The sequence below is a fragment of the Mustela nigripes genome, chromosome 7, assembly GCF_022355385.1.
Source record: "Mustela nigripes isolate SB6536 chromosome 7, MUSNIG.SB6536, whole genome shotgun sequence".
Classification (NCBI taxonomy): domain Eukaryota; kingdom Metazoa; phylum Chordata; class Mammalia; order Carnivora; family Mustelidae; genus Mustela; species Mustela nigripes.
The window spans coordinates 116,941,494-116,961,347 of NC_081563.1; the positions used below are offsets into that span (position 1 = coordinate 116,941,494).

Below are 19,854 nucleotides of genomic sequence, written 5' to 3' on the forward strand. Positions count from 1 at the left end.
AGGCTCTCCCTCCTCCTCCTCTTTGCTTGCTTTCTCCCATCTGTCACTGCTTCATAGCACCCGATGATCTGGCAGACTGACTATGCTTCTGCGGACCAATCAATGAGTGGGACCACGAGTAAACAAATGTTTTGTGTTAGAAACTTCAGAAAAATAATCTTTTAGATACCAGGGTTAGAGGTGAGAAAGATGGTGTAGAGTGTGCTTTTACACTTCCATGAAGAAAAAAAAACTGCAACGGCCTGATACTGAAGCCTCTTATCACCTTCCCTGGATAAATCTAGGCAATCTGGGTCATAGGGCAATGTCACTTTTGATGTCTTTATAAATCCGTCTGAGAAAGTGAGTTTTTTTGTTTCTGTAGTTCAATTTTATATTTCCTCCAAAACATTACCACTTTTATTACTCCACTGAATACAGTAAGAGAATCCAGAGGTAAACTCTTTAAGGTAAGGAATTCTAGGGAAGTAATGAAGTGGCTGATGGTACATGCAGGGTATACATCAGGTCTGTTCCTAAGGATACCTAAATTCTCTAACTCTGCATAATCCTACTCCCAAGACCCCATAACCAAAACCATACAAGCAAAATAAAAATTACGTACATTGTTGAAAAATCCTGTTTTTTAAACCATCAAAGATTTTACAAGTTAATGTCTTCACAGATATAAAGGTAGTTCAAAAGCTAACAGTAACACCCTTTATATTAATATTTTGAACCAACTACATGGTAAAGAATTGGGTCAGTAACAGTCTTTCAGATGGCTGTCCATACATATCCTTGGAAAACATTTACATTATAATTTGATATGGGCATTTTCTCCCCCTGATTGCCTCATTTTGACTGTAAGTATATTTGGCCAAACCTATAGCGCAAGGGTCTACTAAATCTGTTATTTGGAGTTTACCTTTTAAGGAGTTTTAGAAAATGACCTTGGCCTTGCTCACTTCATATGTTTTTTACTGTACTACTTCTAGCCAAGATTTCTATTTTTTGCAAAAAAAAAAAATTCTGAACATCTTTCAAAATTTTCATGGCTAATTTCTGAATGATGATGCTACAAGAGTATAGTCTCAGGCAGTTATTGTTCAGGGTTTTCTCCCATATCATGCTTATTTGTATGTCCATAGTAACACTTCCATTTTAAGAATGTTTTTTTAGATCATTGCTTCTCATGTCACAGGCTGAGAGTACGGTAGGGCTATCACCCCACTTTGCTGTCAGAGGCATCTTAAGGCACTTCAGGGATACCCACCACAGCTGCTCTGCTCTGTTATAGGTTGCTCTGAACCTCCTTCATATTAGCATATTTTCCCTGGTTTCAAATTTAGGCATTGAAACCCATTTTTAACTACTGATCTTTTATTCCAATTGAAAATATAACCTAAAACCTATGATAAACAGAAGAGTAAATAAAGATAAATAAATAAAGATAAGAAAGACAAACCATTTCTGTGTTAATAGGGAACACATCATGTCGGGAAGTAGAACTACTCGTTTGCGTTTTTATAACAACACACCTGATTAAGTCCAGTTTTAAAAAGATGCTCATTGATTGGTGGGAGCCAATTTTTGTGTCTTTAACTAAAAGTGGGGTAGGGGGAACCCAACAACCAAAACCAAAACAACAGAGAATGACCTATCATCCATGTGGACCTCCCTGGACTTGCCCAGAAATAATCTGTCCCACCTGCTCCCATTTGGCAGTATAGTAAGCCTTGGCCAGCATGACGTAAGCAAACTCTGTTCTCCCAGCAGGAGCATGGTTAATGTCACTGGTTCTCTGACAATACAAATGTACCATACTTTTCATTAAAAACTGCTCATAGGGTGCCTGGGTGGCTCAGTGGGTTAAGCCACTGCCTTCAGCTCGGATCATGATCTCAGGGTCCTGGGATCGAGTCTCGCGTCGGGCTCTCTGCTCAGCAGGGAGCCTGCTTTCCTTCCTCTCTCTCTGCCTGCCTCTCTGCCTACTTGTGATCTCTCTCTGTCAAATAAATAAATAAAATCTTAAAAAAAAAACTGCTCATATTTCTCTGCTTTCAAGATGCTCTGATTTTGTCTGTGCATATATAACCTGAACTATATGAACACAAAAAGGCAAACCTTTTTCTCGCCTCAAAACTTTAAGAAGTATTGATGCTGCAGAAAGATGTTTAGGTACCCAGCACTACTATGTCTCCAAATTTGATTTGCGTAGATTTTGGAAACCACCTTGATATTTTATGATCACTCCCTGGTATGGATTCAAATATGATCACAAAAAGTTATTTTATGACCGGTTCAGAGTTCTGGATACAGCATAGCATATTGCATAGCAAATAATAATGCACATTTATTCTTTAATCTGGATCCAAGAGCTCTAACACTTAAAAATAAAAACAGCTATAGCACTCACTTTGGATTTAAAAGGTAACTTACTCTAAGAGTTAAGAACTGACAGCCTGAGGGCTTGAGGCTGATGTGGAGATCTGTACATGACTATGATTCCTGGGGTTTGGGGAAAGCTCTGACATCCTTTCAGGAGACACTTACCTGCCCCCAAGCAAAATCACAAAGCTTTCAAGTCATTAGGGCTTTGCAGAAGCCACTTGTTAAGCAGGTATTACAACATGACCACCACCACCAAGGGACAATGTCCAGTTTAAGCGTACAAGCCTATTCCCCATCCCTTTCTAAAACAGGTTTCAGCTTTCCATCTTTCCTTGGCTGGCAGTTCCCTACAGACTGGCTCTAATTTGGGCTTCTCTTCTTAACTGTCCCAGCTGCTCCTGTGATTAATTCTTCCTAGTGCACTGTAAATGACACCCTTATTACCTCGAGGGTCTGGGCTCAGGTGAAGTTTCCAAAAATCTGGTATGTGACTTCTCTAAAGACCAACACTTGTTTCCTGCCCACCCCCCACCTTGTTTCCTGCTTTAAATGTAATCACACACCATATTCTACAGCCTAGAAGACCTTGATTCTTTGGGAAGGTGAAGGGCCAAAAGAATACACATAATTGAGGGGAAGCAGATTTTCTCACAGAACTTCAGGAATCTTCCTTTTGGTGGTCTAAATTTAGTATTCAATATACTGAAAAGGAGTGCTTCTAAACAAATCTCTGCCTTGGAGAGATTCCCAGGGAGAATGAAGAAAGTAGCTGGTTCCTTTTCTGCATTAAAGTGGGGATACCTAAGAGGACCCTGGTTTATACAGGATGCCTGAAAAGGAAAGGAGACCCTTCCTCTCTGATGGACTGAGATAAGGTAACTTCTACACCTCTACCTCTCTGTGATCTGTGCACCTGTGGCCTACTCCCAGGGGCTCTTGTGAGGATTCGTGAAATTCTCGCCCAGAAGCACAACCTGCCAATGACAGCTGAGTTCCCAGGTCAGTGTCTGGTGTTGGTGCACAGAGCCTGCCCTCATCTTCAGGCTGGCATCCCAATAGTACTTGACTGTTTCTCAGCACCCCTGCTGATATCAGGCACTTAGCCATGATCCCAGCTCTTGCCTAATGTGAGCTACTTAAGCTCAGCACATTTCCTGAGGAGATGAAGTATCATACACTTCCCTCAGATCTGGGCCTTTGCACATGCTGTTCCTTTTGCCTAGAATATTTCATTCAACTCCCATAGCCTGCATAATGCCTTCTCATTCTTCAGCTCGCCTAAACATCATTTTCTCCAGAAAGCCTTCTCTGATTTGGCAGAGGAGCACAGCATCCCAGCTAGATGCTCCTACAGTACCATGTAATTTTGCTATCACAACATTTAACATTTAACACACTATTAGTCTTTTTGGCTGGCAAATAATTGATATGATGAAGACAGAGACACTGTCTTTTCACTATTATATCCCCAGGGCCTGGCATATGTTAAGTACTTAACATATATTTGATAGACAATTATTAATAATTACTGATTATATATCTCTTTGCCTGAGGCACCATACTAGGTACCAAGGATATGATGATGAGCAAAGCCAGACAACTCCTATCCCAGCAGAGTGCATAGATTAATTACCTGTCATGTAAATAGACATAAATTTACAACTGTGACGTTATAAAGGAGAACATGGTGCTATGATTTCTCATAGCAGTGACCAGGGAGCTAGGTAGACAGAGTAGGAAGTTCATGAGGAGAAGAGAAGGAAGAGGGAAGAACATTCCCTGCAATGGGTGTAACATACATACAGACTCTTGACAAGGGATAAGAGTAGCATTTCTGAGTTGCTGAGGGAACTCAAATGAGGCTGGGAGATGCTGACAGAGACCAGACCACACAGAACCTTGTTGGTGCTTTTAGACTTTAATCCTAATTACAATGTGAATCACTGAAGGGCTTTAAGCTACAGTAGCAATGAAGATGGGGCAAAGTGGATGAATTCAGGCCACTTGAGACAAAAGCAGCAGCTTTTTGTGATGATATGAGGGATGTGAGGATGAGGGAGAGGTGCCAAGGAGGGGGTGCCCAATGGACAGATAGTGGTACCATTCCCTAAGGTGGGGAACACTGGCAAATGGCCTACCATTGTGGGTGAAATAGGACATGTTGAATATTTGAAGTCCTGGTAAGGTTGTACATGCAGTTGTCTATGATTTCTAGAGGTCTGTACTAGAAATACAAATTCATGAGTTGTCTGTGAAAAGTTGTAACTAAGAAAGTGAGGCATGAGTGAGATCGGTTGGGGAGAGAAGAGCTGGAGACAAAGGGTGAGTCAGGATTGAAGTATGAGGAAAGCCAACATCTAATATCTGTGTACTGAGGTTGAGAAGGAAGAGTCAGAGAGGTAGAGAGAAAACTTTCAAAAGCTCTAGGTCAGAGAAGCCAAGGACAGTGAATTCAAAAAGGAGACATCGGTCAATACAGGAGAGAAAATTGATAGTGTAAGGTTATCGACAAGGTTAGAGAAGATGGTATCAAGGAGGCATATGGAGGAACTGGCCTTAGACTTGAGGAGGACAGCTGCTCTATTATGGTAGGAGCAAAGGAGGATCCTGGTAGATTTATGTCTTGGTAGCAAGAGCTGAAGCAGTTTTACTTTCTCTGTGAAGAGGTGAGAATCTCTGCTGGCAGGGATAGAAAGTAGAGAGAGAAAGTAGAGTCCAGAGGAGTGGAAAAGAGAGTTGACCGCAGAAAGATGGCTGGGCCATATTGAGGATCTATGTGAAATGGTGATCATGAATCAATCTGCCCTGCTAGGTTCCTTTTCTTCCCCAATGGTGCTTGCTGCGATGTATACACACAGAAAACACATAGGTAAATGAACTAAGGAAGGACAAAGAGTAGAAGTCAAAGTAAAAGAAGCAAAGATGAAAGACAAAGTCCTCTGCTGTGGTGGTAAAGACCCCATTCTTCTATGTGACCCATAATGGCACCAACCCCCCAATGCTAACCTTTAGTAGAGCTGGAGGCTGAAGCAGGCCGAGAGGATCGCTTGCGATGTCCATTTTCCACACTTTCAGAAGCCACAGTTGGCTCTTCAGTTCGGGAGTTTCTTCTGCTTGGGGTTTTGGACTTTTCAATGATCTCTTTGGGCTCACTGCTGACAAAGGGAAGCACAAAGTTTCCAAGGAGGTGAGGGAATCAAGTCACACACAAAAATGGGTTCTTCAGGTAGAGTTTCATTTGTAAGGCAGGAGATTAAGAACTATACAGTCATTCTGAAGAGAAAATATTCCACCCTGGGACAATAAACACAATTACTTTCTATATTACTGACAATTTAAGAGTGAGTCTAGTTTGTTACACTATTAAAAATAAAATACTAAAGTATATTCCTGGTAAAATTGTGGGAAAACAGGTAAAAGAAATTAAGAACTTGCAACAAAAATTGTCAAACATTTTTTTTTCACCCATTTTCACCCATTTTTCTTAAATAACAACATTTCCTTTCAAAAAATAATAGTATCTAGGGGCGCCTGGGTGGCTCAGTGGGTTAAAGTCTCTGCCTTTGGCTCAGGTCATGATCCCAGGGTCCTGGGATCGAGCCCCACATCGGGCTCTCTGCTCAGCGGGGAGCCTGCTTCCTCCTCCTCTCTCTCTCTCTGCCTACTTGTGATCTCTGCTTGTCAAATAAATAAATAAACAAACAAACAAATAAATCTTTAAACAAAAATAATAGTATCTAAAATCCAGGAAATTACTAATACATACTGGTATTTCCCATGAGCCTGGTATAGTCAGATAATGGCATAAGTCACATTATAGAATATACATAAGGATATATTCACAGTTTACTGCTGGGTATACTGACTGCCCCTACCTCAATCTCCCTTTTTTAGTATGCAGAGATTTAAAATAGGCAATATGCAGTACTACTAAAGGCATGGGGAAAGAAACTCTGGATATAAATTATGTAAGCCCATTGTTCTCAAACGTTTTTCCCTCCTAGGAGACATTTTGCAGTATCTGGAGACATGGCTAATTGTTAAGAGGTCTTGACTGAGGCAGGGATGCTACTGGCTACTTTTGGGCAGAGGCCAGACATGCCACTGAACATTCTATAATGCCAAAGACAGCTCTTCCATGCAACCCCACTCACCCCACCCCCACTCCTGCCCCAGGGCAGAGAATTATCTGATCAAACTGTCAATAACGCCCGGGCTGAGAAACGCTGGTATAATCCCCTGGATCAGCAATTCCACTTCTAGGTGCCTAAGGAAACAAATCTTTTTACAACACTCTAATTACACACAAGGATGTCAAACCATTTTATTTATACTAATGAAGACAGAAGACCTAAATGCTTTACAATAGATTATAAAACTAAAACATGGCACATCCATATTCAGTCATGAAAAATCATGTTGTAAGTTTATTTAATGATAAAAACTGATACATTATTGTGGGGAAAAAGTTACCAATATTATGAATAGTATAATCCCATTTTCATCATAACACATGTTGAGTATATATATGTAACCACATATAAATGAATGTGAGATACATTGTGTGTATGCATGATGTACAGTGCTTATATATATATAAAACACTATATAGTAGATATATATAATATATATATATATTATAGTGTTTGTATATAAAATACTCCCTATGCGTAGACATACTCTGAAGAGAAGCAGAGGAAGATGAACTAAAATATACACAGTGAGGGGCCCCTGGGTGGCTCAGTGGATTAGGCCGCTGCCTTCGGCTTAGGTCATGGTCTCGGGGTCCTGGGATCAAGCCCTGCATCTGCCTCAGTATCCCTGCTGAGCGGAGAGCCTGCTTCCGCCTCTCTCTCTGCCTGACTCCCTGCCTGTGATCTCTCTGTCAAATAAATAAATAAAATCTTAAAAAAATAAATAAATAAAATAAAATATACACAGTGAGTATTGTTTGAGTCACAGAAATCCTGGTTTACTGGTAATTTTCTTCAAATTCTCTGATCTGAATTTCAAATGTTCTTTAATAAACTTTTTACTGCTTTCATGGTTCAAAAAAATGCATGGCAGAATCATTAGGGGAAAAAAGCTGATAAATCTGCTTATAAGGCATAGAACTAAAATGAAAGTAATACAACAGAGAAAAACAAAAGAAGCTGGTCAAAGGGATGCCTCTTTGGGAAGTCTTCCATGACCTCACTTCCCAAGTGAAGTTGTCTCTTCTGTCTTTTTGGTTCACAGTCTGTTTCTGGCATTCTAGAGCACCCATCAGATTGTACAGCATATTTTCTTTGAATATCTTCTGCCTCCCACTAGATCAGGAGCTCCTTAAGAGGCATGAACCATGGCCTATCAACTATCCCTACCCCTGCGTTTTTGCTCCTGCCCGAGGATCCTTCACTAGTAGCACTATGGCTGGGAATGTGGCCATACTGTTCGCTATCTTGCTTTATATCTAACCACTGCCCCACAAGCTGAGGTAAGTGAAGAAGCAGTGAGGCTGGAGCTGGGGTGGAATGATAAGTCAAGGGGTATTTACATATCCTTTTAGAGATGTTCCGGATGGCTTTCTGGCTAGATGCCCAGAAAATGGTCCAAGCCTCTGAGGAAGAAAGATTCCTAATAGAGGTGCCTCCTTCTCCTGGCAAAACAAGAGTCACAGCAGTACTGTCCTGGTATTTATACGGCCAGTGCTCAGACAGCTCTGGAAACAAACACCCACAGGATATTTTTGATCTGATTATCTTCTTTCTGTAGCCACTTTCTGGCGCATGCTCGAGAAAGGCTAATGAATTCAAGTATTTCATAAAAATGAAGGCAGAATGATGTAGTAGGAGTATCAATAAGCTTGGAAGTAGAAGAACAGGGGTCAAGTCTTACCTATATATTTATTGGCCATTTATTTAACTTTCTCTAAGCTTCAGATTCCTGATCTATAAACCCCCATTTTGTCTGCTGCAATACAGTAAGTGTGAGGGTACTGCGGTCAGAGTGCCCGAATTTGAATCTCAGATGCACCACTTACTAAATCTGTAGCCTTGGGCAATTTACTTAACTTCTTTGAGCTTTAGGGTTTCTTATCTTTAAGACAGAATTTACCTTGCTAATAGATATTGTGAAAATTAAGTGAGATAATACCCTTGTTGGGCTTACAGCCCAGTGGATGGCATGGAATGCATTCACGTAAATGTTGGCTCTTATGACCACCTCACAGGGTTGATAGGAGGATTGCATGAGAATATGACTGTGAAGGTGTTTTACAAACTAAGTTGTACAAATATGATAAATTCTCTAAAATGTCATCCTAAATAAGGAAAGACTTTTGAAAAATAGTAATACTTCTCTCCATGGGGTTAATGAGGTTGAAGCCACAGGTGTATTTCACTTTGTTAGGTTGTGGGGCTTAACAGAAAAAGCATGAGTTTTGGGGTCAGACCCCAACTGAATCTCTTATGCTTGGAGGAAAAACAGCTATATTTCAGAAGGTGTTGCAAGGACTACTATTAATGACAAGATATCAACAGCTCCTACATATTGAACATTTACTGTTTACTCAGTATGGTGAGTGCTGAACATGCTCTCTCATTCAGTTTTCAAAACCACCAAAAAAGGGAGAAATTTAGCCACCAAGTTTTATTAAGAGAAATGTTATTTCTGAGGGATGAAGACTCATGACAGCTCCCCCGCTTTTGTAGGGAAAACAGACTGGTACAAAGAGTGAAGGAAAAGGCCAAGGTGAAGAGAGCTTTAAAGGATGAGAAAGCCGATACCCTTCAAAGAGGCTTATGCCGTTTTCATGCTGAGTCTGCAGAATGATCATCTTACCTTTGTCCAGAGACTATGGCAGCATTTGCCTCGAGTTCTGTGAAAAATACAAAGCACAGAAATGAGATGTGGGAGCTCCTGTGGTCTATGTCCACTGGGAGAAGCAAGGTGTCTATGAGAATTCTGAATGCCCTATTTAGGCTAACATGTCTCTGTGCCCAGCAGGATTCTCACCCCTACATGGTACAGAGTTGGCAGGGACACAACTCAGTTGCCTGAGGCCTAAGACACTTACTTGGTCTATTTTTACTTCCACTCCACACTGTGAAATAATCCTGTTTGGATCAATAGAACTAAATTCACACTGCCTGGTTCCTATTTCACCCAGCTATAACTAGGTTAGTAAAATAAGCCTCTTCCTCCCATGTAGAAGAGATTGTTTTCATTCTTAAAATATCTCCACCCTCCTGACACTTGTTTTTAAAGACAGCAATCTTTGAATATGTCTTAAATATCTATTCAGGATGCATTCTCTTCCAAAGGACTTCCTCACTGAGTTTTAGAGGGCAGATTGCTTTGCTTTGAGATAACACCCATAGACTCCTTCATTTTCCTCTCTTCCTCAACTTCCCAGAAATGCCCTCCAAGAAAGGAAAACCTCAGTAATTTGTCTAGCAGGGTTTTGCTTAAATGAGCATTCTTGGGTTTACCAGGCACTTCTTTCTCAGCATCAGCAGGAAAACATCTTCCTCTATTATAGGCCTCTAGGTAGTTCCATCTTTCCAAAAGACTTTGCTGAGTACCAGAGAGCAGTGATTTCTCCTGCTTTTGGACTTGCACAGCTCTGCCTGTCCCCCCTTTTAGAAAATTTAGCACCGCAAACTCAGTGCAGGCCTAATCTACCCCACTGATTACAGGTTAACTTCCCTGAAGGCAGTGAAGTCAGAGTGCATGGGTTAAAATTCTGACCCCGCTGCTTATTAGCCATGTAACCCCAAGCAAATTACTTGACCTCTGTGCTCAATGCTTCATCTGGAAAAAGGGGACAATCACTTTACCCACCTCAAAGTTAGAAGATTAAATGAGGCAACAGACATAAAAATTCAGTACAGCACTTGGCTCTTAGAAGTAATATTAGCTATTACTATTATTCTTGCTATGATGCTCATGTTGATGCAGCCTTAATGTGAGGAGGCTAGAATACTCTGCTTTCAGTGGAAGACAAGAGAATCCCTGCTTCCCATTTGCTACCTAGCTCCCCATATCTAACCCATAAACCTCGGACACCCCACCACATGAAACAGATACCACCTCACCGAGGACTCTGCTGCCTTGTTGGCTCCACTGGTAACATGTGCTCAAAAATGAAAACAGCCCGAAAGAGGTGGATTACATAAAAACTTTGATTAGCTTGTTAATCTGAAACAGAATTTAGTGCTTTTGAGAACTTTAACACTATCACAGCTAATTCACGTAAGTACAGACCATAGGAATTTGGTGAAGGCAGTTAGTGACTCTGGGGGCATTTTAAGGAGATTCATTTAAGAGAAACTTTTAAAACAAACAGGATTCTTCGGTCAGTTATTCTTAGATGTAGGATATGAAAAAACGCATTTTTCTGGAGTAAAGAACTGAGGCAGGAAATGGAATTCCCTTCTTCTTCCTAGCTGCTTCTTTTCTCACCAAAAATGAATTTTACTATCTAAGCCCCTCTGTGAATAATTCACTCCACTCCTCCCTGTTTCAGGTGCCTAGCACAATCATGTGGGCAGTTGGTAGCAAAGGAAAAATCTGGGTGGCTGAAATGTTTTCAGCTCATCCATTCGTTTCAGAGGCCTGATTTTGCTCTGAGTGTGCAACAGAACATAGCAAAGGACATAGCACCTGAAGCCCATTTAAAAATAACTGTAAGAGAAGGTGCCTGACTGGCTTAGTGGGTGGAGCATGTGACTCCTGATCTCAGGGTTGTGGGTTCAAGCCCCACACTGGATACAGAGATGCCTTAAAAAATAAATCTCAAGTTATACCTTAACTTCACTGGCTTGGGCCCACAAAACTAAACATGGTAGTTTTGTTTGTTTGTTTGTTTTTTGCTTATAAATGTTGTCAAGTATGAACTGTAAATGAGATTCTAACCTCTTTGTGGAAAGGTCATAGTTCATTTTATTTTTAAATTTATTTTGGTATCCCTCAATACCTTCAGCGACAGAGGGCCAGGCAAGACTAAACTGTAACATATTTATGATATTTATCTGCTTTGGCATATTTATCTGCCTTACAAAGGCAGTGCTGTTATTGCCATCAAGATCCTCGTGTGTTCAGAGCTGACACAGCATTCCACAACAATTATTTGTCAGATTACCATGGATTCCACCTTCCAGAAACACCATCCCTAGTGCTATTTGCAATTTCTTGGTCATGGGAAGCAACATAATGCCATCCAGAGATGACTGAAATGACTGACTCCCTGGGGAATGGCTGCCTCCCTGTAGCAGAGGTCCTCAGAACAAGCCTCCACTGCTGTCACGAAAGGGCAGTTACTAGCTTAGTGCAGTAATGCTTGCCACCCCAGCGAACTGCCATATGCCAGTCAGTGAGGTGCCAGCTATGGGGGCCAGGCTCATGAGACAGGGCAAACTGTGCAACGGAAACCCAATAGCTGGGTGGCAGGCAGACAATGGGCACTGCAAAGTCCTTCTTGAGTTCCCCGGCTGACACCAGGAATGTATAAGACAGCAAGCTGGTCCAGGAAAAATTACATCAAAGAGTGCTGCACAAGCTCTGCCACTTGGCTGAATTCTGCCTGAAGCCAGTAGGTAAGAGAGTTTCAGCCACTTCTTGGCACCTTGAGGGCAGAAGCAGTTCCTTCACATGTAATCCATTCCACTTGGAGAAGATTTTCCAAAGCATGCCTTACCTGGTCTGGCAACAGACCCCTGCAATGTTGTGGCTGGAGTTTCCTTTGAGATTAAACTCGGTGAAGGGGCTAAGGCAAGGGGGAAAAAAATACAGGCCTTTTAGTTTCTTTTCTCAACAAAATAGAAAGCACTGACTAAATCAATAGCTAAGTAACTGCTAAAATACATATCCTCTTGGAGGAAATTTCAATTGCCTTGAAAGGACATTTCAAAACCTACTTAAAAAATTAGCTACCATACCACATGGTACCACAGACCACCAGCAGGGTTATTTGTTTTTCCCTTTTGTGTGTACAAAGATCAAGGAAGGAGGTGGTCATGAGGACAAAAGCACCCACAATTTTTGCTTCTTAGGGTCATGTTCTATCCAGTACTCTTAAAAAAAACTCCAAAGCATACCTTAGTAGGCAACCCAAACCACTTTCAGAGGAACAATTATACCATTCACCTTAGCATTTAAAAACTTGTCTCATCCCTGTAAAGATTACCCCCCTTGAGACCTGAAATGAATCATACTATTTCTTTTATACTTTTCTACAGCACCTGGCAGAGTGTGATGGTCACAAAACAGATATTCAATTCACATTTGATGAATGAATCATTTCATATGTCATTTACTTGTCTAACAAACAGTTACCAAGAACTCCGTAGAGGCAAGGGACTGTGCCAGGCACCTTTCAAGATCAATTATTCTTTCTGCCCATCAGGAACACAGTCCAGTATCAAAGATAAGATACACACATGTGGTACACTGGAGTGCACTGGGATGTTATATAAAGATGATTCAAAAAGTCTAAAGTGTTATGGGAATCAGAAGCAAGGGAGATCAATTCTAGATTGAGAAAACTGATGGTACATTAGAGGGATAAACATCTGAATTATGCTTCAGAGGACAGAGAGTACTTAGGTCCTTGAAGAGGAATGGAACAGGATACACAATGTACTCTAGAATGGGAGCTTACTGGATCACACAGTAAAGATTAAGGGCACAGATACACCATAGACACTCAAGGATTATGTCCTCCCATCTTGACATTTCAGCCTAATATCTTAGATAAACCCTGTAACAGTAAGTTTTACCCGATTGTGGAAATTGTCAATTTTGTATATTTCTCTGCCTTCTTAGTCAATAATGCATTTTGTTAAGAATTTATTTTGGATGCTTATCTCATAAAGCTTAAAACTATACACCTTAACTTCTACTTTTAAATCTAGTATTGGTTTCTCACATTTTCATGACAAAAACCCAGAAGCCTCTTGAAAAAGAACGGGAACAATCAACTAAAATTGAGATTTTTTTTTCCCCAACTACAGGTTCATCTACCCAAAGCTCATATAGTCCTCTAAGATTATATATGATCCAGAAAAACATATTTTTAACCACTTCACCATTATTCTCTTGATATGTGGGAGGAAAGTTCCCCGAAAGGAAGTACAATAGAAACACTTAATAGCAGAGAGTATGTTTAAATCACACCAGGTTTCTTCAATCTTAGGAGTTACCTACCTCCACAGAACTAGAACCAGAAACCTAGAACCCCCAGACCTGTCTCTGTCTCCGGTAAGGGCAGTGAACTCAAGGGCCTTTATCCCTCCTTGCATCCATCTCCAGCACTGAAGTAAAGAGGCAGAGACAAGGAGAATTAACCTTTTCAAAGCCCTCAGTGAGGTGGTGTGCTGGCCACTTTATGCTAAGTGCTCTCCTTGTATCTGTATAAATTTGGGGAGCAGGAATTATAGCCTCCATTTTATAGGTTTAGAAGAGGTTGAGGAATTTATCCAACTATGACTGGTAACCAGTGGGATTAGACTTTGAACTCTGATCACACCCTGAAGCTTGTATTCTTTCTGCCTCTCCATGTAGGTGCTTACCACTCAAAAATTTTTAGCTGCATTAAACAAGACAGGCACTATTTGCTGGCCTAGGATGTAAGTAAAGGTCTTTCTTAGCTTTGGCAGTGTGTGATTGGTTCCACTCTGTGGAAACAGAGTTTCTATAAAATTTAAGCCTCACAGAAGAAGGAACATGTATATGTGAGAGACAGAGTGTGAAGGGAGGAGGGGAGTTTTAAGGACACCAATGCTCCCATCATATGCCAACCTTCACAGTACATAAGAAATAATCTAGATCTACACAAATTGGAACGGTCTAATTTACAAAGAGACTGCATCAAAGAGAAATTGGTAATAACAATTATTTACATTTATTGATTACTATATTCTGTGCTAAGCATATTATATTACCTCACTGAATTCTTACAACTATTATCTCCATATTACAAAGAAGAAAACTCAAGTTTGGAGTAGTCAAGTAACTTGCCTAAACCCACAGAGCTGGTAAATGCAGGCGCTGTGATACTAACTCAAGCCTGTCTCTCAACCACTTTGCATCTCCTTTGTCTATTAATAATCATGAAACCTGGGTTTTTGTAAAGCTCTCCTTTGGAGTAGCCAGTCAGAAGGAACAGTCTCCGGGACAGAGCACCATGAGGAAGAGGCCATGAGAACCTGCTCTGAAACTGTCCAGAGCAAGTCATTATCACAGTAAGGCAAACTTGCAGAAGCTGCTATTCACCTTTAAGGGGCAATGTTAAACTGAAGGTTCACAGGATAGACTCTAAACAGATACTGAACTCTGAGCTTCAAGCCTCTCACCCACAGAATGGAGTCAGGGCAACTGACATGATTGGTATGGAGATGATGTGAGATAACGTGTGTAAAGACCCTTCCTCGTAAAACGCAAACTTTATGCAAATGAAAGGCCTATCCCTATTTCAGGAGCTGAGAGAGAACCATGTTGATGAATGTAAACTTAACACGGGTCTTAAAGTATGTTCCCCAATGTACTTCCAATAAATAAAACTCCCACTATTGCCATCTAGCCCATTCTTCTTCCTCCAAGTAAAAAGAAGTCATGCTTTCTTTTGTGGGATAGGTCATCAAAAACCTGACACGAGGAGATGATGCCAGGCCCCAAGTACATACCTATGCTGGGCAGAAGCTCTGGATGGGATCCCACTTTCTCCTCCACTAGGCCACCCGCAAGTGGCTCAGATGTTATGCCAACATGATTGTTTTTTGTGGCCGGCGCCGCAGAGATGAGCTCAGAGGGTACCAAAGTGGTTACTATTGAGCGTACATTGGTGGGGAGAGTACTGCCAGGTAAGCTGGGTCCTGCTGAGGTGGAGCCCGGGCCCACAGGGCTAGAGGTCATTTTTAGCAGAGTGGGTGCTGGGGGTGTTGGGGTTTTACTGTCCAGCTCTGTGGATAACTGCTCTGTTCCCATGAGCCCTGGAGTTGTGGTCTCTAGCCCTTGGCCTTCAGTCTCTCCGTCTGCACCATACTGCTCTTCCCCTTTCTCGAGAGAGCCTGTAACTTTCTTACATGCCTTGGTAAGCAATATCTGGCCGATTTTGTCCACTTTTCCTTTGCCCTTACCAGATGAGACTGGGCTTCGCCGGTTGACAGAGGAGCCTGGACTATTGGTCAAAAGGGGAGAAACCACTGTGGTTGACTGTGAAGAGGGCAGAGTGCTCTGATCTGCTGAGGTGCTCACCTGAGGACTAGCCTCATCTGGATTCAATTCTTTCACTTGCTGGACAGTGGGGTGAGGAGGGACAGCCGGAGAAGCGGTACAAGGCGGGGAAGGAAGCTGAACAGGGGTGGCTCGTGAGTTAAGGACTAAGGGTCGACCAGTCTGTATACTAGGAGCAGTACTACTGGAGGGGGCATTAGGCGGTACAGGAGCAGATGAAAATTTTATGTTCTGAGGTATGTGTAAAGGGCCAACAACTGCAACGGAGGGAGGCATCAAGCCGGAGTTGGTTGTCAGTGGGGCTGCAGGAATTGTGCTTGGCTGTGATCCTTTCATAACCTGAATTATTGAGGATGAATTGATAAAGACAGGTGTGATAAACTGAGGCCGGGCATTGGACTGAGCAGCTGACTGTCCCTCAGAAACCATAACCTTGCTTCCCACATTGGGCATTGTGACAACTGTTGACATCAGTGCAGACTGCAGGTGAGTTGGCAGAGCTGCTGATGTGTTAGCTGAAGTTGTGATAGGATTGGAAGTTACAAAAACAGTTATCTGATTTGGGGGCAAGGGAGTGGAGATGGCGGAAGAGCTGACAGGTCTTGACATTACTGGAGGGATGCTTGGTGCAACATTAGAACTGACCTCACTCAATTCTGGATGCACAAGGGTTGAACACGGCTCATTAGTATGAGGTAAATTTAGGGAATTAGAGGGTTCTTTAGAAGAAGACGGATCCTGCAGTGTGGGAATGACAGATGCTTTTTTCAGGTCCTCCCCAGAAACTACTGGAGGTGTTACTTCCAGATCTGTAAGCCCAGGGGGTTTAATGGTCACGTTAGGAGCTCCAGAGTTGTCAAGAAGTTGACTTAACGATGTCGGTGCTTCCCTCATAGCAGGAGACACCAAATTTTTGTTCTCTTCAACACTGGGCAGTTTGTTAGGATCCGGAGGTTGCCCATCCTTTTTAGATTGATCTTCAGGGACAACCATTTTAACTTCTTGGGCAGGGACTGCTTTGAGCTCAATGTTTACCTGCTCCTTCCTACCCTGGGAATTCTGGCAATCGCTGTCCTGAGGCACATTCAAGCTCTCCTTGTTATCCTCGAGAACACCCGCCACTGCAGCCACAGGCATGGTAGGATTCTGAGGATTTAGCCCGCTGTTGTTAGGGAAGCTCCCAGGTACAGGGGCATTGGCCAAAGGAGTGGGACTGGCCAATACGTTTCTTGGCAACTCCACATTTTGCAACAGGGTTGTGTTTGTTTGAGAAGCCAGAGTAAGTTTAGGGGTTTTTGAATTTTGTCTCCCAGGACTTGGGGTGGTTTTCCTACTGGACCCAGGGCTAGACCTGCGGCTGTTGCTTGGACTAGCCCGTTTTGTTGCTCCAGAATTAGACTGCTTTCCAGAATTCACCACCACAGACTCTAATTTGTGAGTTTGGGGGGCAGCAAAATTGGAAGGATTATTCATGGTAAGATTTGAAGGTGCCTGCCCAATGGCCTTTAGAGTTGTTGGATTTAGGCCCTGTTGATCAAAGCCCCTGTTTAAATTTGGCCTAGGAGGTAAAGGAATATTAATCTGTGGGGGGAAGAGTCCTGCTATGGAGGCATTGAGTCTTTCTGGTGACAGACTGATTTCTGAAGGTTCTGTGCTGGGAGGGCGATTGTTGGGTGTCTGAGGATAGTAGGGTCTGGGGCTGGCTCTGTTTGGTGTTTTAGGCCTAGAAGTCTGGGCCGGAGCAGCCACATTTGGAAAATGGTGGCCATGGGAGCTGGGCAGGGAATTTACAGGTGGTTGCTGGGGAGTTGCTCCTTGAGTTGCTGAAAGGGGCGATGGCCCAGGTTTTGGCCCTGTCATCATTAACTGATTTTGAGAAACTACTAAATGTGAAGGCATGTTGTTTGGGCCTCCTGAGACAGATGGTACTTCACTGCCACTTGCTTCAGGAAGTGAGGACATCTCTCCCAGCGGTGAGCTAGAAGGATTCTGGGGGTTCTCCTGGTATACCATTTTCCTTGAACTGCTTCCCAAAGGAGTATTCACAGGCATTGGCATTCTCTGTTTATCAGGTGACGGTGGCACGGAAGCAGGTCCTTGCAGACTGACCATAACAGGCACACTGCCACTCTGCTGCATGGGCATTCTCTGGGAGTCTGGGTTCAGGGGGCCCCGTGGCGGGTGGACACTCTGGGAGACTGGAAGCCTAACTGATTTGGGGTCCTGCTGCATCATGAGCATCATCATCATCTGCTGCTGCTGCTGCTGCTGCTGCTGCTGCTGCTGCTGCTGCGACTGTGGCTGACTGGGAGGCGGTGGCTGCTGTGGCGGCGGCGGCAGCTGTGGCTGTGGCTGCTGTTGTGGTGGCTGTGGTGGGGCTGCCACATGCTGCATGAGCTGAGGAGGCATCTGCTGAAGTGGCCTCTGTTCAACTGGTTGAGAAGGATAACCTAAAACAAGCCCCCAAAATCAGGGAAGTTAGATTTTCGGCAAGAAAAGCTCTGCTACCTGTAGAGTACCGCCAGGCACTGCTCATCTAGGCAGCCTGGACCATGCACCAACAGCTCAGGCAGGCCCACTCCCAGGTTGGGGGGGGCAGCTCCTCATTATCTGACATAGCAAAGGGCACACTGCTGAAGGAAACAAAAAGCGAAGCATCAAGAACCTGCAGCTCCTTAGTCTTCAGGGTGTGAATGAGCTACTACTGCACCATGACTCTGACAGACAGACACTGGGTGCTGTGTGCTCAACGTGGCCAAGTCTGTCCCGGCCACTCATTTGGAGAAAATGAGAACAATTCCCATCGACAGCAAGGAGCTGAGTACCCAGCACTGGGCTCTCACGTGGTCATAATAAATATGCCACTGTCCTTGTGAATGAGCCAAGGCATTTAGGATTCAATTTTTCTGTTATCACTAATTTTTTTAAGGCTAGATTTTGTGAAAACGCCAGCACTGAAGAGAGTCTTTTTATTCTTTCAACAGAAGTAAAACAGAAAATGTAAGGATTCAATTCCTTAAGAGAGATTTAAAATTACTCCAGTCTACTGGCTTCTCTATATACCATGCTGCATCCTTCAGGCTCAATCCTTTGGGGAACCCAACTGAATTAACGTGCCCCTCTGAAGTAAATCAGTTTACTAAATAGTAGGAGCTCATGGAAGCTGAAAATCAACTGAAGGCTCCAAGTTTTTTAAATGGATATTAATTTCCATTTACTTTCTTATATGTTAAAACTCTATTTGGAGAAATATTTTCTATGAATGCACAATGGGAGAATAAGCAAGCCAGAAGCATTGCCCTTAGGAATAAAAAATAATTTCGGGAAAAGAATCTGGGGGATAATGCCTTATAGATTTCCAGAAGGCAAGAGGTCAAATAATTCTTTTATGAAGATTTCACTCGGCATTTTAGAAACAAAGCCTTACACGATCAGCAGAAAAGAAAAATCATTAACCGGGAATAAAGGTGATTCCATGGGAAAAAGTGAGGATATAGCTGGGATACAATTTCAAAAACTAGATTTATTCCATTGTTGCATGAAAAATACATATGGAAAGTTTTAAGAAGGTGCAGTAATAAGAACATCTGGCTCTCGCAGTCGGCAGAAACCATGATTCAAGATTTTCACAGAGCAGCTATCAAATGCTGCTGATCCACAGAGTCAGACCCTATGGTCCATACCTGATCAATGTCTTCAGGCCAAAGATTTCCATGGCACCAATGAATACAATGTGCCAAATTCAGTTTTGAAGATTTTTTAAAAAATCCTTTTCTATTTTAGGTCCAAACTTTTTTACATTTATAGAGCCAATAATGTACGCCATTTCTGCAGGTTTAACTTGGGTTCCCATATTAAAATTGTCTCCTCTGTAGAAGTCCATTTTTGTTGGGCTATGACACAAATGTCTTTTATCTTTCAATCAGCCCACTAGGCAGCACAGTGAATACCAAAAAGAGCAGAACAGGTAATACAGCAGCCTCTCAAAAGTAATAGCTGAGGGCATGGCTGTTATAAAGGTTCCAGCAGCTGGAGGTGACAGTCCAAAGGGCACTAATGCTAAGACAGACTGGAGCTGCCATGACAGAATGGTGGAGAAGGAAAGCCAGAGCACACATGGTATTTATAACATAACCAAATGCCCTATTTATTAGTCAAGGGATGCAAATTCATATGCCTTTAGGCAACAGGCCAGTAGTGAAGAAGACAAGTGGTGTGGTGTAAGACACTAGTAGTCCTGTGGACAGATCCAAACTGATCAGAATG

At 42.5% G+C, this 19,854-nt stretch overlaps 1 protein-coding gene across 9 annotated transcripts in view; it reads right to left on the minus strand.

The window, feature by feature from the left end:
- NCOA6 (nuclear receptor coactivator 6) overlaps nucleotides 1–19,854 on the minus strand; it is a 102,362-nt gene that overhangs the window by 2,999 nt on the left and 79,509 nt on the right. For 8 of the 9 annotated variants that reach the window (XM_059406839.1, XM_059406838.1, XM_059406844.1 and 5 more), the window contains 4 exons: nucleotides 15,039–18,038; nucleotides 12,053–12,121; nucleotides 9,196–9,232; nucleotides 5,380–5,528 (listed from right to left, as the gene is read on the minus strand). In XM_059406839.1, the coding sequence (XP_059262822.1) occupies nucleotides 5,380–5,528; nucleotides 9,196–9,232; nucleotides 12,053–12,121; nucleotides 15,039–18,038 (3,255 nt within the window). The remainder of the gene's footprint in view (nucleotides 1–5,379; nucleotides 5,529–9,195; nucleotides 9,233–12,052; nucleotides 12,122–15,038; nucleotides 18,039–19,854) is intronic. The other variant, XM_059406841.1, reaches the window with a different exon arrangement.